General features: G+C 37.7%; 1 protein-coding gene across 1 annotated transcript; it reads right to left on the bottom strand.

Annotated features, from left to right (window-relative positions):
• Positions 1-349: 349 nt before the first annotated feature.
• LOC140160635 (nucleolar RNA helicase 2-like) lies at positions 350-24870 on the bottom strand. Its single transcript, XM_072183888.1, is given in 14 exon segments — positions 350-2157; positions 4755-4934; positions 6173-6332; positions 8168-8241; positions 8785-8904; positions 10177-10281; positions 11595-11801; positions 12220-12368; positions 13084-13348; positions 14050-14177; positions 15518-15601; positions 17091-17169; positions 18129-18293; positions 24571-24870. Coding segments are annotated over 14 exon segments (2226 nt in total). The 5' UTR covers positions 24712-24870; the 3' UTR covers positions 350-1788.
• Positions 24871-25299: the final 429 nt, after the last annotated feature.

Raw genomic sequence — 25299 nt, forward strand, 5'->3', positions numbered from 1 at the left:
AATGTCTGGTGAAATATATACTTTACGAACATCAACAAACATTCGTTAGAAGTTGAACATGACTGTAAATATCATTGTAAATAGACTGAATAACAAATATCATAAAGTATGCAGCGGGCCTTACAATATTAACTTGAAAAAAAAAGTTGGGGGATGCAATGAATTTAAATGCAGCATAAATCGTTAAAATTTTCTCCATTGTGAAAACTAGGAGAACTGATAGATAATCAAGAAAAAAATTGCTTTAAAAATTAAACTGGTAAACATTCTAATCTGTGACACGATCAAGGGAAATGAGTCGGATGTTGCTAATATTGATTTTGAGATATTAACAAAGAAAGTGTTTATACTGTTTTCAGCAATTGATAAATTGATGTAACTTTGCAAAGAAAAGTTGTATCAACATGGGGTTTTCAGCCTCTGAAAGCTCTAAATGTCCTCTTTAGAAACATGTGAAAAACTCATTTTCGACCAGGGTTGACATGTGACTCATTCCCCTTGATCATGTCACATTATATTTATTAAAATTAATTTATATGTGCTACTCTACAAAATAAAATAAAAATAAATGTAATTGTTTACTTAAAAAGTAAGACATATTCAAGTACACAGTAACTGTATTTTTTATACTACAGTTAGTACTATCTGAACTTAGACATAAGTACATTCACAATAAAAACATGCACCAGTCATGCATTTAAATCGCACAAGTGATGTTGAACAAAGTATAGCATACTGAAAACAAGAAATGTTTGTGCACATGAAAATTTCGTGAATTTCTGAGTGACATGGATTCGTGAAATTTTCAAGCTCAAAATACTTCTTTATTAGTACAGGCCTATAAGAAAATGTATCGATTTCACAAAAATTCCACACCACAAAAATAATGGTTTTTATGCCGCGTAAATATTATGCTTTAGAGTGTACCGCTTACTGGCACATAATATCTCCTTGTATTCTCTACAAGTCATAATTTGGACCTCTGATGTTTTAAGTACTGACTCACGTCATACATTAAATCTTCCACTACTGCAACAATACTTTGAGTTTGGTAGTGACGTCACAAATGTGCTTCTGCATACGAGAGTGCGTTTTGATTGTGTGCCTGTACACTGAGCTTCTTATGCAACCTAAAACATGCACCGACGTCACATCCAAACTTAAACCGACACAAGGTATAATACCTTGTAGCTTATGTACCTTGTGACTTATAAGTGAACACAACAAACATGGGATTGTGTCACTTAATATACCGCTAAGATTTGCCTAATGGCGCACTTGGGAATTTTACGGAGGGCACTTTTATGTTGTGCCTAAAATTTTACTTATATCAAGGGAGCCCATAGCGCCATTAGGCGAATCTTTACGCTATGCAAAGTCAAGTCTTGACTCAAGGATTTTATAATGTAAGAATGACCCATTTTACACTATTTTTAGTGTATAATTTAAAATGCAGAAATTGTCAAAAGTCTATATAGGGCAGCTATTCAGATTGGGCCTTCTTACACTAACCCTCTATATTGTTGTTGATTTTGGTCCACACCAGATTCGGGCTATTCCATATGAATTTTGAATGAGGTTACCTGAATGGGTGACTCCATTTGAAGCCTACACCCCTGTGTGAGATTAAGGAATGTCTTCCATAGGGTGTATGGATTTCAACAGGAATAGCACATTTCATTCCAAACTCCAGACCATGATGTACATAGCAATACATTACCAATTTTAAATGTAAGCTTTCACACACACATGGGGCTGAGGAAAGTTTCAACCAATACTGCTTGACACTTAACTATCAAACTTTTTGTGTGTGCCACTACCACCGCCCATACCCCCTCCTCGCTTGAATCCCCCTCCTCTACTACCACCTCTTCCACCAAATCCACCTCTACCACCACCCCTACCACCACCTCTACCCCCAAATCCACCTCTACCACCACCCCTTCCTCCAAAACCACCACCTCCTCTACCACCTCGGAATCCTCCCCTTCCTCCCCCGCGTCCGCCTCCCCTTCCTCGTCCACCACCCCGTCCGAATCCACCGCCTCGTCCGTATCCACCGCCACGACCTCCTGGTGATGAGAAGACTTCTTCTTGCAGTGGTGGTAGCTCATCAGCTACTGAGAGCTGGACTTTATCTGTGTCTTGCCAATTCTCCTGTACAACAGAACAGAAATTGTAATAATTATTATTATCTACTGATCTGTTTTCATCAGATGCCATTTCTCTTTTCTCAATCAGATGTCGCTTTTGACTTTTTGTTTAGATTTTGGGACAGGGTTTGAAATAATATTTTTTTTATTTAAATTGATTTTTTTTAAATTTTTTATTCCAAGAACTGCTATACCCCATGATTAAGTCAAAAGAGTACCAGTGGAATGCAAGTCATATGCCCAATCCTACCAAGCATTTACAAAAAATCAAAACATGTTTTTGCACATGAAAATTTCAAAGAAAAAATTGGGTAAAATCATGGAAAACACCTATTGAATTCTGCACCTTGATGATGAATTTTCAACAATGGATAAAGTGGCATCATAGAGGTATTTTAATTGTACCCAAAAGTTGTAGAAACATTGGGAATGAAGTAAAACAGTCAATTTAAGAAAGACATTAACTAATATTGATCAAAATGGTCAAAATTAACAAAATTGATTTAAATCAATGATTTAGTAGTGGGCAAGTAGAAATCATGTTGCAACTTGCTCTAATGCGTACAACTCTTCAATTGACATGGAGCAAGTACAAAACTAGAGCAACTGTGCCCTTTGCAAGGGCACGAGGTAAGTTAGGCGGATTATTGTGACATCTGATCAAGCAGCAATACTGTGCTGGATAGTATTAATTTTAATAAGACTGTTTCATTAATTGCCGTTTTAATATACCTTGATCGTGGAAAGCTGGCATTTTGAAAACTTGACCTTTGACCCCCTTAATGACCTTACATGAATTTCAAAATATTCAAAACATGTTAAGAATGTCATAAGGATCATTGCATTTAAATTTCAGCTCAATAGAAGCATTTTGAAAACTTGGCCTTTGACCCCTTTATTGCCCCTTAATGACCTGAAATGAATTTCAAAATATTTTTAAAATGTATAGAATGTCATAAGGATCATTGCATATAAATATCAGCTCAATTGAAGCATTTTGAAAAACTTGACCTTTGACCCCTTTATGACCCCTTATGACCTTAAATGAATTTTAAAATATTTTTTATATCTTGAGAATGTCATAAGGATCATTGCATTTAAATTTCAGCTCAATTGGAGCATTTTGACAAACTTGACCTTTGACCCCTTTATGGCCCCTTAATGACCTTAAATAAATTATAAATGTTTTAAACATGGTTAGAATGTCATAAGGATCATTGCATTTAAATTTCAGCTCAATCGAGCATTTTCGGTTAAATGACCTTTTTGACCCCTGTGACCCTGGATGACCTCGGACGTTAAACAAATCCATAACTTTTGTAGCCAGCTACCCAATACTGCTTGTTTGGTCGAAATCCGATCAAGGATGTGGGAGTAGTAGCAAATTGTGAGAAAGACGAAGAAGAAGAAGAAACAACTAGAGCAACTGTGCCCTTTGCAAGGGCACGAGGTAAGTTAGGCGGATGACTGTGATGATCTGATCAAGCAGCAACACTGTGCTGGATAGTATTAATTTTAACAAGATTGTTTCATTAATTGCCGGTTTAATAAACCTTAATCGTGGAAAGCTGGCATTTTGGAAACTTGATCTTTGACCTCTGTATGACCCCCTTACATGAATTTTAAAATATTTAAAACATGTTAAGAATGTCATAAGGATCATTGCATTGAAATTTCAGCTCAATTGGAGCATTTTTAATAACTTGACCTTTGACCCCTTTGTGACCCCTTAATGACCTTAAATGAATTTTAAAATATTTTTAAATATTTCAAATGTCATAAGTATTATTGCATTTAAATTCCAGCTCAAATGGAGCATTTTGACAAATTTGACCTTTGACCCCTTTATGACCCCCCTTAATGACCTTAAATAAATTTTACAATATTTTAAACATGTTTAGAATGTCATAAGGATCATTGCATTTAAATTTCAGCTCAATCGAGCATTTTCAGTTTAAATGACCTTTTTGACCCCTGTGACCCCTTGGATGACCTCTGACGTTAAACAACCCATAACTTTTGTAGCCAGCTACCCAATACTGCTTGTGACTGAGTTTGGTCGAAATCCGATCAAGGATGTGGAAGTAGTAGCAAATTGTGAGAAGAAAGAAGAAGAAAGAAAGAAACGCAAAGAAAGAAATAAGTTAGGCTGCCCGCCTAACTTAAAACTTAAAGAAATGGCAAGAAAGAAATAAGTTAGGCTGCACGCCTAACTTAAGTAGTAGAGGAACAGTGCTAACAAACGAGTGAATGTTCTAAACAAAGTAAGGGGACTTTGCTTTATCTCATGCATGTGACTAGGCCATCAAGATGATACTAGTAACCATCCATCATGTGACCAGTCCAGCGGGTCAGTTGCCTGATGAAGTCTGGTGGTTCCAGACACGACCTTCCAAGCAAGTCAAAAACACTTCCAAATAATGATTTGGTCATGGAACATTAACATTGCTCCTCTCCAATCACTATATACTGCATACAAATGTATGATTCATTCTGTTGACCTCAACAAGCTTCTGCTTCTGCAAGCTACCAATTACCTCTGCTTGAACATCCTGGGATAAAAAGCCACCACGAATGCCACATAACATTTTGTTCTCTTACCTTAACAACTACATCTTGGTCAGCCGGTACATCAAACACGGCACAGTGATTATCGCTGCCCAACTTGACCCTGCCGGCGGCTTCTTTGAGATCTGCAGGAAGACCATTACCAATAGCCTTGAATACATCGCCTTTCCTTTCTAGAGGAAATGATGTCTTGATGAGGTATGTTGTGAAGCCCTGAATAGAAAACAGAGGAAAAGAAAGTTACGTTAAAACTTCATTTGAAAAATAGTTAATTATCACTCGTGGAAAATGAGGCTCTCAAAGCAAATCTTAGTCAGAGGTGTAAGCGAGGTAACGATCCACTCCCTGAAAAACATGCGAGCCAAAGGCGAGCACCTCGCCAAATTTCCGGAAGTGCACGGGCTTGTCCGGGAATAGGCTGCAGGGTATCACCCCCTCAACTTTGTCTTTGCTCTTTATATGACGAATAATCATCATCCAATCCCGAAATGTAAAAAAAAAAATAATTAAAAATTAAAAATTAAAAAATTTTTTTTTTATTTTATTACATTTCGAATTCGGGAATTTCCGGAAGACTTACACCTCTGCTTAGTTTTCATGACAGCTCTCCTATTGTATAATGGTCAGACAGTAACATGAGTAGGTGTAAATTTCACCTTGAGCGCATGGATAGTCTTACCATTATCCCATTTTCACCCTCATGTCGCAGTGACATCAGTGGGCATATCATTGGACGCAGCTTCAAATCGCTGGTGTACACAGGCACACGCTTAATGACACTGCATAGATGCGTTCGCGAAACAGCTGCCTTGGTGCGTTGACGTCACTGCCACATCTGGGTGGAAATGGTTCAACTAAGCCGCCAATACACCCTACATAGTAGGGCTACAACTAGTAAGTTGTGACTCTCACTTCTAGACTACACCTGTTTTTAAAGTGATTCCTTTAAAGCCATATTGTAACATTTGCTGGAGGACGCCCTCAATATCTTTTTTAATTCTATATTTCACCAGATTGTAATGTACTGTAGTAAACTAAGATACATTGCAAAAATCAAGACTTTTAGGTGATGTAGTTTTGTCAAAATCTGAGATTTCAAAAATAAACCGTCTGAACAAGACAGTTTATTATTATGATGGAATTATGCCCGGATATGATGTTCATAACACCGTACGTACATGGTGTGCAGGACGGTCATACACACACACCAAAGGATCGTATCGTAGCACGACCGACGGAATAACACGCACTGGTGCTGGTAGTAAATTCCAATTTTCTTTGCTTTACCTCAGTTGTTCGGCTCAAAATTGAAAGGGGCCATATCTGACAGTAAAAGCTAACATTTTATGGAAAGGAAATACTAATCTATTTTTATAGAACTACATCCAAAGCCACACAAAAACATACAAGGCTATAATAGTACAAACAATAATAGTAACTGATTGACTCACTTCTTGTGTAGTAATAAGTGACCTAGGTGTGAGTTCAGCAGCCCCCGCTATGTACGCCAATGCAGCAGCTACCACAGCCTCTGCTCCTTTATCTTCTATTAATTCTTGTGCAGCATCAAGGAAAGGCTTGACAGCTTTCTCTGGTACTTCTGTTAAAACCCTGATGGGAGGGAAAAACAGAGGGAAAAAGTCAAGCAATTATTTACCAACTGTCTCTTTTTTCCCTAATCACAAGCTACAGAAACTCTTACCCAGTGGGCTCTTTTCTGCATTTCATACAGTGACTCTGAATGGTTAATTACATGATATAATCATCTGAGTAACTAATCAAAATAGAGTTTTTAGATGTCTTCACTCTTTAGCTTAATTCCAATCAGCCCTACTAGCCATTCTTACTAATCTCTGATTGGCATAATATATGATACAGGGTCTCACTGTAACCAATGAAAATAGTCCTTAGAAGCCAATAATGTGGCCGGTAGCTCCTATGGGGTTCATATTACTGAAATTCTTTCCAAATTTGTGTCTGCCTCACAGATTTATTACATTAAAACAATCACAAATATGCATGACATCATAGTAGTTATCAATGAATTACTTTAATAGAAAGTTTAACTTTGCCTTTTTTAGTTGACCTATATAATACTCCATTGGGTGAAACGGCTACAATAAATGTCCCTCTTGAATACATGCATACTCATGTGAAATGTTTACTTTGCAAAATGATGGATGTCTACCACATTCTGTTGATGACAAATTGTTGAGTGCATGGAAGTTTATAGGGGGCATTGGTGTTTCAAAAACCACTAAATGTGACACACTCAGAATAAAGTTAGCATTTACTTGCTCAGTATAGAAGCTTATTGATTTTCAAATCCCAACCAATTCCCTGGCATACTTGGTTACAACATTATGAACTTGAAAAATCCATTTTCTAATGCATTTTTTAATAAATTTTTTGCCTCTACACTATGTCAAAATTTTATTCTTGCCAACTTTCGTTTGATTGGATCTGATCTTGTCCCATACAGGCTGTATCAAAAACGATTGGTACCCATTAGACTTCTCCGTAGTCCACTTGCCAATTTTGCATACTCTGGCTATTACATTTAAGCATAAAACTCTGATTTATATTGATTTGTGTGCAACTGATAGATTTTCACATCTGTATCTAATCTTTTCAGTCACCGCACTCCCTCTGTTTGTTAGCTTCCCAAGTGGACTACTGACTTTGCCTTGCGGTTAAGATTTTTAACACGGGACTCTATGGAGAGTTAGGCCAATTTCTGGCCTAACTAAAATTGGCCATGATGTAATGCATCTTTAAATGGATCTGCCTTGTGATTGGTCGCCCACATCTCACTATGGTTTAAATCTTCCGGGCCAGCGCCATTACCATTAACTACACCGTACACAACTATCTGTGGTATTTGCGGCGCTTTTGTGTTGACGCCAAAGTTAATCACTCATCAAACATCTAGCGCGTCCTTGTACTATACCATGCTTAGTACTTGTGGATTGTGGTTAATGGACTGATAAACAAGTATGCTTGACAGTGTGTTTTTAGAGAGCAAAGTCCCGGGTAAAGTTCTCCTTAAAATTCAAAGTCCATGGTCGGATTTTCGGGTTCGCTATCAATAAACTGGTAGATTCCAAAATCAGAATTGTTCAGTATTAAAGTGAGCCATTATAATTATGCAAGATAATGTTGCATTCAATTACTTTTATTGTCACTAATCATCTGATATTTTTAACTCTCTATGACCATTTTACTATTGAATACTTTAATTTTAATAAACATCAGTATAATTTTGAGTTCAACGAAATGGGTTCATCATGACTAATAATAACATATTTTTAATAAAATTTGACTATGGCATAGTCTAGGTACCCATGGGCTTGTCAGTGACAGTGATTGTTAAAATAAACACTAAGAACTGATGGGTACCAATCATTTTGATACAGCCTGTATGAAACACTGATTACTCTACATACCTGACAGCTTCTGAGGCACTAGCTTTGACTATCTCCTTGGGTGATGGTGGACCTACTTTCTTGAATTGTATACCCTGAAACATGACAAACATCAATGCAATTACTTCTCCATGATAAACTACTTGGCAGTTCACTTATCCATTTCTTCTATGCACAGCCCACACCTGAGCATTTCCCATCCCTGCGCAACGAACATGCCAACATGACATAAGGCTGGTATTAAATTATTCACAATGCAAGTTTTGTGTGAGTTTTAAAACTGTTTATGAAGCATCATCATTTGTACCAGTATGTTTCCCTTGCCCGCATATCGAAGATGGCCATCATTGTTTTACTCGCAACTAGCAAATATTGAGACTTGTGCTGAGAGCGTGATTTGCAAGTTGCCCATAACATGTAATAATGGTTTCCCTGACACACAAAGTTTCCACTAACTTGAGTTTTGTCGTGCTCACTCAAAAAGTACTGTTGACCTTTGGTGACCTTGTCTACTGTGTTATTTGTTATGCAAAGATTATGTTTTTTATAATGTTAATATTTTAAAAACTCATACTAGTAATCCTTGGTTAAACTTTTAGAAAATGCATTTGATTATTCCGTGCACTATGAAGACTTACCGCTTGTCTTTCTACTTTGGTGAGATTCCATTCTTCATCGGGTTTATAGAAACACACACATACACCAGTCCTCTGAGCCCTGCCTGTCCTGCCTGATCTGTGAATGTAATCATCTACATACTGTGGAAGCAAAGCATAAATGGAACAAAAATGTCAGCAACAAGCTTAAGGTAGAAATATACATGATAACCCCACTTCTAACAAACTACATGTACAATGTATACTGCGCCAATAAAGTATCCTTACACTTGGAAAAAGAACCACAATTCACAAACTGAACAATATTGGGGTAAATTTGTTTTTTAATAGATGCACTATCTAATCCTGCACATTATGACACCACATTGAATCCAATGTGACCTCAAGAAGTAAAGTTACAAGCAATTGAATAGACGAAGGTCTGGTTTTAAAAGTGACAACCTGGCCGCAAGACGCAAAAAGATTCCAACAAGCGCAACAAAGAGACAACACAATTTCTCCAATGAAGCGTTATTTAAAGCAGTTTTTATTTCAGTTTTTACTTTTCTGTACTTTTCATAACTTTCATTTTATTTGCCAGTTCTTTTGTTTCAGTTTTCTTTTGTTCCTTTTGTTTTAAATTAAAGCCAAACGCATACAGTAGCCATTCACCACTCTCAAACCAGATGTCTAGTCTGTGGAGTTGTGAATAAGCCAGTTTGTCACTTTTAAAACTGGACCAAATTTACCCCAATATTGTTCAGTTTGGCAATTGTGATTATTTTTCCAAGTGTAAGGATACTTTATTGGCGCAGTATACTTGTAGTTTGTTAGAAGTGGGCATTACACAGGAATCATGACTCTGACACAAAATAATAGTTTTTTCTGTGTGTGTGAGTTGATGACAGGTTCTTTTTTCCCTATTCCTGCATTATGTATCTCGAACAAAGACGCTTGGTTATCAAAAACTTCCTTCACCCAATGGAATTTGGGGAGCTGCACAGATAATTGGTGGATGTTACAATCTAAATGTGGATAGATGTGCGATGATGATGATTCACCATTGCAGCGAAATTACAGCGCTTTGAGTCCTCTAAGATCTGGAGAAAGGCGCTTTATAAATCCAAAATTTATTTGGTGTGTTTTTCCTTGTCCGCTCTCCAAAGATGGCTTTTTGTTTAAAATCCTCACCTTTTTCAATGTGTCTACTCTTGCAGTAACCAAGGACTGATTTTATGTCAACAATTACTGTACTCACTCTCACACACATTATTAAGCTGTTTGCAGTCAATTGCACATCTCAGCTAAACAAAGACCGTCTCAACTTGCAGTAACGTCCACAGTTGGAATGTAACATTTCATAAAAACTTCCACATTTGCTGGCAAACACTTAAGTACACCCCCACATACCCCTTCCCACCTCACACAGCTTACCTTAGGAGGATTACATTGGATAACTAAATCAATTTCTGGTATATCCAACCCTCTGGCAGCTACATCTGTTGCTATAAGACATGGAAATCTACCATCTCGAAAACCCTGTTGAGTAAAACACACAGCAATAATGAAATTGAGAGATCTAGGCAAAAATAAGCAAATACAATAAAAGACATACAGTACAAATGGACATATATAAAATGTATACAACTTAACACCAAAGTATACTAGGAGTGCACAACGGACGGATTAGTGTAGTGGTCTTCTCACTCGCTTCTCATCACTGCAGCCCTGGTTCAATTCCCTGCGTTGCCACATGCGAGTTTGGTTGCTGATCCATGCTCGTCCTTGCCGGTTTCTCTCCTGGTGCTCCAGTCTTCCTCCTGCTTCCAAAATTGGATCTCATCCCATACCCCTGTAACATCACATTCGGTTGGCATGCCTTTAATTTAGTAGCCTTGATTCTCCCAATTTTGTGTGTCACTCATGGAGGGTAAATATTGTACCTCCAGATTATTTCACTATGCACCCAACAAACTTTGCCCAAAGTGCATTGTTGTTTGTGTTCTGCATGTAACTTGTTGCGCAAAAACATGCACTTAGTACTGATGTTTGTAATACTCTAAGTTAAAGATACACATTATCATTCCACTTCGGGATTTTGTTTGTGTTCTGCATGTAACTTGTTGCGCAAAAACATGCACTTAGTACTGATGTTTGTAATACTCTAAGTTAAAGATACACATTATCATTCCACTTCGGGATTTTGTTTGTGTTCTGCATGTAACTTGTTGCGCAAAAACATGCACTTAGTACTGATGTTTGTAATACTCTAAGTTAAAGATACACATTATCATTCCACTTCGGGATTTTGTTTGTGTTCTGCATGTAACTTGTTGCGCAAAAACATGCACTTAGTACTGATGTTTGTAATACTCTAAGTTAAAGATACACATTATCATTCCACTTCGGGATTTTGTTTGTGTTCTGCATGTAACTTGTTGCGCAAAAACATGCACTTAGTACTGATGTTTGTAATACTCTAAGTTAAAGATACACATTATCATTCCACTTCGGGATTTTGCTGATGAAAGCCGGATGGCCACTATTTGCCCTCTATGATAGACAAACCAAGATGGCAAATTTACCATAATAGCATTACACACAGGGCAATTTTGAGTTAGTACTCTTTGGGTATAATCTCTATGGCGGATTTACCATAGCATTACAGTGATTTTGAGTTGGTACTGGGTATAATCTCTACGGTGGATTTACCATAGCATTACACACATGGCAATTTTGAGTTGGTACTCTTTGGGTGTAATCTCTATGGTAGATTTACCATAGCATTACACACAGGGTGATTTTGAGTTAGTACTCCTTGGGTCTAATCTCTTTGATAACCCCTCACTCACCTTGAGTGTTGTTTCCCGCTGTTGTTGTGGTATATCCCCGTGTAACACCTGGGCTTCCACTGTCAACACTTTATTCATAGATAACTCATTGACATCTCTCTTGGTCTCGCAGAATATCATCGTCCTACCATTAATACCTGTGTGGATGCGGATTACGTCGTTGATGATGGACGCACGCTGGTGATAACCCGAGCGGATTGCTAGATGCTGCAAAAGAACAAAGGGAATTCAATCGTTTTATGAGAAAATTTCAACACAGAAATAAAAATGTTGCTGATTGAACGTACACGCATGTATACAGATATATTATCATGCCAGTAAAAAAAATTGAACATTCCAACAAAATTACTTATTTTCCGATTCAAACATATTATTGTGGACTTAATGATGAATAAACATTTTGACTTTTTGATAACATCATGCTGCATTCGTCCAGGGGAATTTCATGCTAGCGCAATTATTTTCATGAGAACAGAGCATCAGACTCCCACTTCCATGCTTACGCTGTGTACGTTCACCACAAGGAATAGTGTGTTGCTTGTCTTCTCTGGAAGCCAGTGTAGGTCATGTTCCCCTTCAACCCACCCACCTTAAGAGAAATCCTGTACAATAATATCATACTTACTTGTACATTTTTGGATGTCTTATTTCTCTCATTACCAACCAGGTTAATCCTCTTCACGTCACTCTTCATGTATTTCTTGCCCGTAGCATGGACCCATGGTGGCACTGTGGCTGAGAATAGCAGTGTCTGCGGAGTGGACTCTGGTTCATCTGTTGATGGAAGTAGAGAATAACAGATAGGATTTTTTTCTTTTGCCAATCCAATATTGTGTCATAATGGATTGGCTGGCCAACATTTTGCCAGCACATACTAGAGAAGGAAACAAAAGACTTCCCCAGGAGAGTCCTGGAGGCCATCCAGACCAATAAACAAGCATCTTCATTGAACTGAGACATATCACTACAAGATTCCTATTGGGGCCGCCTGCACAGGTACACCGTCACTAAGGTACTTGTCTGGTACTGTGCAGTACCAGGGGAATACCATTGTAGTAGTACAGTACATCTGCTAGAGGGTCCTGTGCAGTAGCAGCATTGGTACAGTGTAGATACTCTGTGTGTACCAGTCAGGTCCTTGGCGATGGTGTACCTGTGCAGGGGGCCACAATAGGAATCTTGTAGTGTATGATTGGAACTAGATCCTGTGTAGGACAACCTTATCAAACCCAGTAAGACCAGGGGACAGGAATTTTCCAACTTTGGCAATGCCCCTTTGTGTAGCATCATCTGATCTGGTTGGTCTGTAGCTGTTTCCAAGAAGCATCAGTGCTAACAACATTGGCTGATGATGAGGAAGTTCCATGCACTCCAGGGCAGTGATGTAAGCAAGTAGTGTTATTACCACTACATATGAATCTATAAATTTTTTTCTTATTATAAGTATAATATAAGTTCTTCAGATCCCATACAATGTGCATAACCTTACCCTCTTTATAAGCTGCCTTCAGAATTTCCTCCACCGATTCGGCAAATCCCATATCCAACATGCGATCCACCTCATCCAGCACAACGTGCTTCAGCTTGGAAAAATCCAACTTCTTCTTGTTAACATAGTCTAAAATACGTCCCGGCGTGCCTACCAAGACATCCAAACCACGTCGTATGGCCGTCTCTTGAGGCCAGTAGGACGTGCCGCCATAGATGCAACAGGTGGATTAAAGAAGGACAGATGGTCTCAAATTCTCACCAATCTGAAAAATGTTGAAAACAAAAAAAAATGTTAGGAAGAGTACAGATACTGGGACCAAGACTACATTTTGTTGCACTCTGCCAGATGTCAATGACTGGGTTCAAGACTACGCTTTGTTGCGCTCTGTCAAGAGGTCAGGAACTGGGATCAAGACAAGGCTTTGTTTCAACTTGAATTTGGTAATGATATCTAGGTACACATTTTGCTGTAAAAGCCCTTTACTCCAAAAGGTTTAGGGCATTTAACTTGAGGCTGGGATTAGGGATAAGGCAAGGGTTACGATTAGCATTAGTGTTAGAGATTAGGGTAATGTTGGGATTACACTTATGGTTGGATTTGGGTTAGGGTTAAGGTTATGTTTAGGGTTAGGATTGGGCCTTAGGTTATAGGTTAGGGTTAGGGTGAAGTTTTGAGTTAGGATTAGGATTAGGGTAAGGGTTATAGGGTCTACAACTATTAGATATTGGGTTTTAGGACTTATGACTCTTCGGACCATCGACCAAAAGATATAAACACTGACTAGTCAAAACTTAGGCCCTGGTTCATAAAAAAGTACTGGTTCCCCAGTTTCAAGCACTGTGCATGACTGCATGTCACCTAAACACCGATATTAATCTTGATATTAACAAAATAAGTCACTTTTTATAACCTCTTCAAGTGCAAATACATGTTAAGTGTACAAACGAATAGTTTATTGTTTACCTGCTTAGCCAGTTCTCTGGTGGGTGCCATAACCAGAACAGTTGGTGGACGACCACTCTTCTTGCCAACATCCTTGAGTTTCTCTAGCAGTGGTAACACAAAGGACAAAGTCTTCCCTGTGCCGGTCCCTAGAAAACACACAAACAAACACCAAGAATTATTTCAGGTGAACAAAGTTCCCAACACCGCTTTGAGGCAGTACAAAGCCAGGAATCAACTCACTTAGCATGTGCCCAAGTAAGAGCGTTTGTGACACATCCATGTTGATGTGGAGTGTCAATAATCTACCACACAAATATAGCACATCCTTAATTATAAACTATGTTACTAGAAAAATAGTGGTCTCAGGTTGGCTCTGCAATATCATGCAATGTAATAAAGTACGCATCTCTGATTAATTGTTACTCAGGATCCCCTTGGAGATCAGTACCAGATACTGAAGGGCCTATCCTGCTAAGAGAACGGTTAAATACATAAATAAATAGTGGTTGTCCAATGGTTAGAATCGCCCATGCCTTGAATAGAGGAATTCTCAACCCAAGGGGCAGGGATTCCATGCACTTTCCTGTGTATTAGCATTTCATATTTAATATCCCTCTATCTAGTATAAGTAACATATACACTGAGATAACTCATACTTATAATGTTATCATTAAGGCCCGGCAAAAAACGCGATCTCGCTTTTCACACTGTGATTCTCACTATTAACCAATTATCTCGCTTTTTAAAAAAGTTTCACTTACTATAAAAATGTTGCTTTATGCCATAAAAGTTTGCCAAATTCCATTAAAATGCAGTTCCAACTTCGCCAAAGTGCAGAATTCAGCAGCATTGCAAGCACAAGGTCGAGTGAAAAACCCATGCGTTACTCAATAAAAACTGACATTTCATTTCAAATGAGTTCAAGTTTAGGCCAAATATCATTATATTTATTGAATTACTGAAATATTTTGACTATAAAACATAATTCAAGGTCAATTTTTTGTCACTTTTTTGCCGTCTGACGACAATGTAGTAAAGGAAGCACATCCTCAATGTTGTCATTGACCGAATCTGAACAACGGAGGGCTTTTTTTATGGAATTATTTTTTTTATTTTTATTTTTTTTCCGGATTTTTCGTATTTTCGGGGCGTTTTTAAAGCTTCTTGTGCCATTTTCCGGGGAAATCTCGCTTTTCAATACTTTGGATCTCGCTTTTTACTTCAAAAATTGCGTTTTTGCGGGCCTAGTTATCATGCTAACACCATTGTGAAATCATTTTCAAAGACTCACAATCTGGGGGTGGGGATGGTAAAGTGAGTGGAGTACTGACGGCAGGGTGACGTGACCAACTAAATTATATTAAATTTTGCAGCTCAGTGTCTGATTCATGACCCCTTGAACTAATTTGGACTCCCTTTTTGTGCCGTACTTATTACTGAGGACTGAGAAGATTTGAGCAATATAGATGGTACAACTATGACTTACTAGCTTGAGTTATGACATCAAAACCATCAGAAATCACTTGGAATGTCTTCACTTGAACTGGAAACAGGTAGTTGATGCCTTTATCTGAAAATCAATGGAACATATTCAAATACATTATAAAGGGATTTTAAAATAAATACATTTAGGGGAAAAAATTTATACAAGTCTCAAGCATTTAAAATTTTAAGTATAAGTAGTATATGTTATTGATAATTGGTTATAAAAGTTATTGGAAAATATAACCTGAAATCAGTCTTAGTACAAATCTTTGGGTTGATTGTCACAAATGAAAAACACCATAACAAAAAAATGTATGTTTTAGGCCTAAGGCTCTCATTTTCGGGAAATTCGGCTCCCGGGTACCCGAACTTTTTTTCGAGCGGGTACCCGGGTACCAGTGTTTACTCAGAGGCTGTATGTCTCAATTTTGGCCCAGTGAAAATTATTTTTGGCGCACACAAATTTGCAATGCTGTATTACAATTAGTCAATTTGGGGAATTACTGAGCCAAAATTTGGCCAATTTGGGAAGATAATGTCTCATTTGGCGCACCCAATTTCCAGAGAGAGTAAACACTGCCGGGTACCCGAAATTGGAAAAAAAAAAAAAAAAAAAAAAAATTGGGGAAAAAAAAAAAAAAAAGTTAAAAAATCGGTTTTGTAGTGTCTCTGGACCTAGATTAAATGTTAGGATCATGATTGACCTTAAAAAAAAATTAAAAAATGAATTTTGCACATTGTTTTGTGTTTTTAATCTGAAAATTGATATATAGTTTTCATGTCATACTCTATTAATGATATCAAAATGCATTCAAATTCAATGCATTTTGATATCATTAATAGAGTATGACATGAAAACTATGTATCAATTTTCAGATTAAAAACACAAAACAATGTGCAAAATTCAATTTATTTTTTTAGGTCAACCATGATCCTAGCATTTTTTTTTTTTTTTAATTTTGTGTTCCGGGCAGGGAATTTCCTGCCCAGGTAATAGGATTATCGGGCGGAACTCGAATTCCCGAAACTCACTCAGAGCCTTATTTAGGCCCTTATTTCCCAAAATTGAACCAAATATTAAAGTTTGAATTTCATTGCCAGAACTAAAGGATAGCTATTTTGCAAGAATAATATTTTTTGAATCCAAAAATATTAGTGTATTATTTTTCTGGAATAGGGGTAGATCAACAGCAGTTGGAGGAAGTATCCCATCATGCATTGCAGTCTATCTGCTTGCTCCAGAGCAAATACATACAAAATACAAGTAAGAGCTGCTTAAATACAATGTATTGAGAGCTATGGTTTGTGTCACAATACTCTTTCAAACAAAAGTCTAAGCTCCTCGGATATAAGCAAGTATTTGAACATTGAGTGAGGGATTTTGTGTACACTTTCTATGGCATGTGCAGTTCTACTATGGTACCACAGAGCATGATGGGATACACCTATCAGCTGCTGTGGGGTAGATCAAAACATACTGCTGTACAGCTAATGCCATATTTGGTACTGTTATGACCGAACATGTCCAGGGTGAGTTTCTTGTGTGTTAGAAACTAGAGAATACCATAGCCTACCTTTTAATCTTCTCACAGTCTGTGGTGAAAACGGAAAGTTACTCAAAGCTCCTTCGATTTCTTCTGGTGACAGAACCTTCTGCAAATATTAAAGAATATTGTTGAATGAAAAATTATGCAAGTTTCAGTTTGACGCAATTTGTATTTGCTGACAAATGAAGCTAAATGTACCAGAGTCGTTATAGGGAAGAGAGGCAAGCCAATCTTCCACCAACAACATCCATGTCCATAAGTGCCAAAGCAGAACTTCCTCCCTGGTGCTGATTCAAACTGGGCTGAATAGAAATGCCTCAAAAGACTGACTGAGAGCTGGTAATGCCGATGTAAAGTGACTCATGAAGTGGGATTTATATATAGAGCAGCTACTGGGATGTTCTCTATTGGAGCAAGAATGCAGAGCTAAAGACCTTACAGAGAACAGTGATATTGCTTAGAGTTATGTTTAACACAATTCTTTAGTGTGTGTGTGTGGACACAATAATAATAATAAAGGTCCTTATTCCTTGCCCTGCAGTGTGTGTGCGCAATCTTTTTCTTCAGAACTCTGTGCTCAAAAGTTGCTTCAAAAAGGGTAAAAATTTGATTTTTTTTTTGGTAGGGGGTGGGGTGGGGGGGTAAAAATTTGATGACATCAAGAAAGTTTGAAATTAAATACTAATATCAGGAAAAATACCAACTGAGTGATCTGTGGGAAATCTACATGAACATGATACATTCAACTTAACAACTCAAATTAAATTAAGTGCTCCAACAAACTTCATACATGACTAAAAACATGAAAACAATGAACTGAAAAACTCTCATCTTATGGTTACTTATAAATACTTGTATGTAGTACATTTGGGTTTAGGATGGCTTTTTACTGTTATACTATAGCAGATTCAACCCATCGTGGGACGTTTTTCCAACAAATCCAGGCTGCCAAATCGCCCGGTAGCCTGAATTTGTTTGAAAAACGTCCCACGATGGGTTGAATCTGCTATAGGTAAATTAGAGCTACTAAATACATAATGTGTGTCATCTTTCCACTACACCTACCGTCTCATTGTTTTCATCGAGACTGTCATCGCTATCATCTTTGCCATTCTCCAATACTGCTTCCTGCTTTTGCTTCTTGATGCTTGGACTTGGTTCCTCCAAGTTCTTCCTCTTCCTGTTCTTCTTCTTATTGTTGTTGTCTTCATCGCTGTCTCCTTGGTGAATCTGATAGGAAGCAATAACAATGTTATCATTATTTATCTCAATTTACATACCATACCTCAATGCCATGGTGAAATTATTGTCACTCATAGCAGTAATGTACATCAAAGTCTGTTTCTTTTTTCTAACTTCCATCAGTTGATTTTTTTTGGAATTCCTTCAGAGTACGGTACTGTAGCAATCCATCTACATGCATGTACATTTATCTCTAAATGAGTGTTTTTGATGCAAGAGTTAAAAGTCAGACATATATTCAATTTTCAGGTCAAAAGATGTGAGCAGTTAAGAGGGTACTACACCCCTTGATAAATTTGTGTCTATTTTTGCATTTTTCTCAAAAACTAATAACACAGCGGTAACAAAAGTTATGTATATTATAGGGGCAAGGAATCCAATTACTACACTGGAATTTCAGTGACCCAAGACAAGCGGTTTGTTATTTATGATTAGAAATAAGGTACCGCTAGGATGTACCTCATTTCCTATCATATATACTGAACCGCTTGTCTTGAGTCACTGAAATTCCAGTGTAGTAATTGGATTCCTTGCCCCAATAATATACATAACTTTTGTTACCAGTGTGTTATTATTTTTGAGAAAAATGCAAAAATAGTCACAATTTACCACAGGGGTGTAGTACCCCTTAAAGAGTTTCTAAAACAATAGGAATCTAAAGGAAATACTTCCTTTGTTTGGCTATGTCTATCTCAAAATCAATATTTCTGACTTCCGACAGATCTTGCTTGATCACATCTCATGGTGCTTGTAGATGGAATTCTGTGGTACCTGTAATACCAAGTGCTGTAGCAGGAGTAGCGCTGGCAGGTTAAAACTAGGGGTCACAGATTTTTCATTATTTATCTCTTTATTTGTTTATTTTATTTATTTACTAGTTTTCAGCACTCCTGATAGAATTATGAATATTCATTCGCTGTTAGCATGTAATGAACCAGTTACCAATCACTGCCCGTTATTGAGCAATGTGGGCGTATGACAATAATGGCATACAGGCTTGATATAGCGAAGTCCGAAAATAGTCAAATTTTTTCTATTTTTAGCAACCTATTTAGCTCAGATTTTGCCGTTTGGGGCAACAAAACAGTCTTATTTTAACAGTTTTATGTCAAATATACTCTATCCTGTGCTCTTATGAAACATGAAAAAGGTTTCTTTAAAGTTTAACACAGTGCAACAAGTTAAACTCAATTTACCCTTGCTGAGAAATGGGCGAATCCATGTTATTGTTTACCGGGTCAGAGGTCAATCATTGTCATGCAGATAAATTTGTATTGTTTGGCTCGACCCGGGAACCAATGGGATTTGTCGCCTTCGCGGGTTTCGGGCGTGATTAGGTGGTGATTTATTCACTGTTGGTTTTGTATTGGACACGACAACAACAAAAATCTTCCCACCCACCACTCCCTGTGTGGACATGTGAGAAGGAAGTAAAATATAATTATGTGTGACAGTAATGAGATAATGACCTGTATAAATACAGATATATTTTATCTACTACATGGTAGTGTGTTAAATAGCTAATTAAAGGATTTAACTGTCTGCAAGTTTAAAAAGAAAAATCAAGAATTATGGTCTCTGTAGATAAGGAGGGAGGAATAAAGAGTTGACGCCGATCATTAAAATTGCATGCGACTTGCAATTAATTTCCCTTTCTCAGATCTTCAAAGATACAATGTACACTGTTTAATTAGATCATGTGTTCAATATGTTGTTACATAAATTTTTATATAATTGTTCTGTATCAACCTTTTTAGAATGATAGTTCAAGAGGGAAAGTAAGTCGTCAAAACTATATATTTCTTAATATGTACAGGAATTGACAATCATATTGTTACATGCAGGCACAGGTGTCATCAAAAACAGTGTTAATAAAGTAGTTTTTTATAAGGTCAAAGACTTCACACAGTAAGCAAAAGAAAATAATGCTGGGTTTTGAATTATCTTTTCTGTATTTATTTATTATGTACATGTCATAGAATGCTAACATTAAGACTTGATCCTTTGAACTTCAGGTCACTCACCTGTTGAAGAGTCTCAAGAATTCCACTTGGGAGCGTGGGATCTGCATGCACCAGTACCGTAATTTATTGTTGAGTTTCCAGCCATGATATTTGATTTAATGATCTACGGGTTCGCGGTCAAACGCTCAGAATTTAAGCCTCGGGTGGCGGCCACCCGAGTGCAAGTTTGGATCACATTTGGATCACAAGATTTTCTGCGCCTTTAGTCGTTGTTTCGCTAGAGTCTTGGGTTGGGTATATTTCGCTCGATTAGAGTATTCTCTATTATATATTTGGCTATAGTACGGCTGAGAGTTTGTTTGTTTGTTGTAGGTACTTGGTGCGGGTCTTAAACAAAAGTCAATAAATGGTTGTCGTGTCTGATTGCCAACATGCATGCAAATTTTGCCTCCGAGTGTTTTTCAATTTCTCGGTCTTTGGGTACCGGGTAATTGATCAATTCCCGGCGACCATAATTTTTTTTTGTGAAGATTGTCAGGCTTTCCGGTGACATTTTTGCTTTTGTCGTCGTAAATTGCTATGTAATTGCTACTTACGAAACTTGGTGATCTTTGCAAATTCAACCATAAAGTCATCATTGTTGATTCTTAATCTACTGTAAAATCAAGTGTGTTTGTCAATATTGATGAAAACCAAGCTAAGAATGATGATACATGTAGTTTTGACATTGTTTCATTGTTTACATTTAATACAGTCGGCCCGGAAAGTCTGCGTCATTCTTTGACGCACAGGTTTTACTGAATATTTTACCGCGTGAATTGAGACGTCGGAGCCGGTCAAACACAGAGGACTAGCCTACATCCCGTATCCTACTATCACCCAAACAAGCAAATCTCTTCACGAATTCACTCACCTTGTGATCCTACATCATCAGTTGAAACAAACATCTAAGTTTCCAAAAACAACTTTGTCTTTGTCAATCCTCAAAACTACAAGTACCGGTAACTTCATTAATAAAAAATTAAAATCCTAGTATTACCCGTTATTGAAAATTTTGTTCGATTTATGTCAACCAAAAGAACGCACGAGTCGAGTTCAGTTAACCAAAATGGTATCTGCTGTCTCCTGTCACCTCAGATATGACGTCAAGCTGCTTATTAAATATTCATGAAAAGGTCACAATCGGTGGATCGGATTGGTTGAAATCAACGCCACGTTTTTGACCTTACAGAGGGGTCAGAGATGTGCATATTCATGTATGAAAACAGCGATGCGGATATAGTATCATCACCGGGACTGAGAAATGCAACATTTTCGATGTTTGTACCGGGGAATTTCAGACACGGAGACTCCGCGGAGATTTCTACAAATTCGTCCAAAGGGTTGAGGATCGCATTTTTATCTATCACTAAATGTTTCGGAATTGAGGTCGGCTAAAAAGTAGACAGTTTCGGGGACTGTAATTGGTGCAGATGTCACATTTTCAACAGTGAGCGATAAGTGACCAATTTGACATTCAGCACAAGGGCAATTCCATGTTACTCGCGTTACATTTTTGATAAAATCAGCACATTCAATGTCATATAAATACAATTGAACAAGGAGTTGGTTTATTCATCTTCTCTCCACATGTACTTACTGACCCAACGTATCAAACCACATAAACTTTAATTTTGTAAATAACTAGATGAACATTTATTAGCCAAAAATGTGATTGTGACTCGCGTTACGAAAAATTACACCTTCAAAATTAGGCTTTTACTTGTTCAATATTTCTCCTCAAACAAACAGCTGCAGACAAAAGTTTATACTATATCCAGGCTGGACACATCACACTACCGTGTGATGTGTCCAGTTCGTCGCCGAACTTACATATAATATGGAGAGCTTAGCATAACGGCCTGCCTATTTACGCTTCCTGAAAACACTCTTGCACATAACATACAAAACCACAAATTCACTAACTTCAACTTGCACTACCGACACCATGAAAAATATTTTAATTATTACCGATCCTTCAGAATACTTGCAAATATTGGCAGTTTCATAAAATCCTGCTGCTGAAAATCGTAAATTCCACAATCTTCTGTCAGATCCAGGTCAGTAATCACAGGTGGGCGAATCTACCAGCGTGACAAGACCAGAGATAATAAAAAGCATGAGAGGCCACGCCGTACAAACAGTGTTGCCAAAACTTTTCAGCGCCAAGGCGCGGCGCATTGAGTCGCCAGGCCGCGGTAAAGGATTCTCAAGTAGCCCAATTTTAACCTTCCAAAAAATAGCGCCCAATACCGGATATTTGGGCGGATTTACCCAATTTAGAACACAAAACACCCAATTGGGCGGAAAAGCACTTGACTTTAAAACTTCCGGTACTTATTGGGAAGTCACCGACCGATCAATAAATTGTCACAAAACCCATTGTGACTGCAATTTGGAGCTTCAGAGACTCAAAACCTTTATCAATCGCCGAAAATCGGCTAAATTGAAAGAAAAATACATCAAATTACTGCCGCGGCCTGAGACTGGCAAAAGTAGCCCAATTTTAGGCAAGTAGCGGCATGCTTTTTTGAGTAGCGGCAAGTGATCGTCAAGTAGCCCAATTGTGCGCCTAAGGCGCGGCGTTGGCATCACTGCGTACAAATAGCTAGCCTGATTGGCAAGCGTCGTCGCTGGCCAGATCTTCTACGGTCGTGTATGATGAGTAGAGACCATAGAGCCCTATATAGGGCTCTGTGGAAGAAACGGTTTCTAATTTTGAAGCCATGGATAATATATTCATTTATACGAGAACCATATTTTTGTACCAATCACAGAACAGAATTTCACTTACTCACAGCTGTCAATCATTCTTGTGAAACGTAAGCTCCGCCTAGTATCAAGGTCTTCTTCTGCGCATTGGTTGTGCGCATTAACTAGCCTCCAGCACAAAAATTAACATGGACACAAAATTGACATAGCTTATGTAATTCAAATAATAAAATGTAATATTATCATGATAGATGCACGTTTTATTAAAACTTGAAAAGATTATTAAGTCCAATAATTTGTTTGTGTTAGCTTGCACGAGTCACAAAATGGTGACCCATCACGCATTTTCTGCATGTGCCGACATTAGTAACTCATAGTGACTGTCCTCAAACTAGCGCCAGTGTGTCTCAGGCCTGATAACTACGACCCCAGGTAATTTTATGCAGAAAGTTTTCTTGCGAACAGCTGCAGGTGACAATTAAACAATGAACACGGCTTGTTTATGTACATGCGTGGGGAGGCTTGTACGTCAGCTGACGTGTTTTGGACATGTTCCGGCGTAAAAAAGTGTCGTTTTTCTTCATGAAAAATACCAGCGATGACCAGTTTTTGTGGGCTATTTGATTTACAGGTATGTCGGTTCGTCATAGGGTAGAAATGATAGCTGTACAATTTGTATAACATGCAGTTTAACATAGGCCTAAACATTTATGGGCACAAATCGACCTTCCGTATTATGCACAAGTATGTGGAAGTGGCAGGCATAAGTTTATACCACTAAGTAATTACCTTGTATCTCAGCTGTATACATTACAGAAACAAACACCAAGTATATTTGAGATTGGTATTTTTTAAATGGCCAACTTTAGCTAAATTGGTGCATCGCGTTACGTGACTCGCGTTCGCTCACTATTTTGATTACATGGACGGTCCCATTTTGAAAGCTTTAAACACGCTCAATTTCATTTCCATTGTGGTCAGTTTTACTATAAAAATACTGTAATTCAGCATTAAAAAGGACCCTCTCCTCTGGGGTGGGGTGGTGGTGTGGTGGGATGGGGTGGTGGGATGGTGGTGTGGTGGGATGGGGTGGTGGTAATAATGGGGGCTAATGGTGGAAATTTAAAAAAAACTGGCAATTTGAATAAGAATACAATTTTCATATACATTTATTACATAAAATGCATTGCCATTGTAAAACTGTATGGAAACATTCATACACCAGGCACAAAAAGAAAATCCAACTAACAAAATGTATATTTCAGAATAATGCAAAATTATCAAGTTGTTGAACAAGCAAGGGTGACTATACCGATGAGTTTCTTTTTGTGCCTGATGTATATGCAAAACTGATATACTGAGTTTACTCAGGGTACATGCACAGACCTTTTATTTTATTTTTGTAAGCTTATACAAGTTATAATAAGCTTACTCATTTGTACTACACAAAAGTCATGCAGTCCCACTTTTTTAGGCCATCGTCTGTTATAATATTTACACTCTACCTTAAGAGATCATATTACTGACATGTACAAGTAGTTGTTCCTTACCTTGCCATTCATTTCAACATCTTTGACTTTCTTCTCTTTCTTAGTTTTCTTCTTCTTTTTCTTCATTGTCAAATCAGCTTCCGCATGTTTGCCAGCCGTTTGAAGAATAGTTTCAGAATCGGAGTCAAACCCGTTTTCCATGTTGTCTTATCGTTAATCGGGATAAATGATCAATCAAAAGATTTACTTCTGCAGTTTTAAAACTCTTAATTAATCAACTATTTTCATCAATTTGCCAGCTCGTAACACCGCACGTCTTGTGTATTTAAATGCCGCATACACGTGTTGACGAAAATTTTACATTGCTCAATCACGGAAGAAGACAAGGTCAGAGGTCATCCTTGACAAAAATTCAATTAACACTAGAGGGCGCTATGATATAAAAAAATTGTAATAAGTAAGTCTCGTTTTATAAGATTACTTACGCATACTGATTCAACCCCCTGCAGCTTGGACTCTGGACTCGCAAGATAGAGAATGGACATAGTGCAAGTTTGTTGTTAATATTAAAAAAGTAGGCCTACTGGAGTTTTCACCTTTACAGATCATATCCCCCACCCCGAAAAAATAGTAGGCCTACACAAACTCATTACCCCATTTTTACCACCACCTCATATCCCCTGCTCATATCCATTTTTGTCATTTTTGAGCTAAAAACACAACAAACAAAAAAACAAAAAAGTGATTTCACTCAAAATGTTTTAGTGATTGGGGATTTTTCCAAAAGAC

This window comes from Amphiura filiformis, chromosome 9 (assembly GCF_039555335.1).
Source record: "Amphiura filiformis chromosome 9, Afil_fr2py, whole genome shotgun sequence".
NCBI lineage: Eukaryota > Metazoa > Echinodermata > Ophiuroidea > Amphilepidida > Amphiuridae > Amphiura > Amphiura filiformis.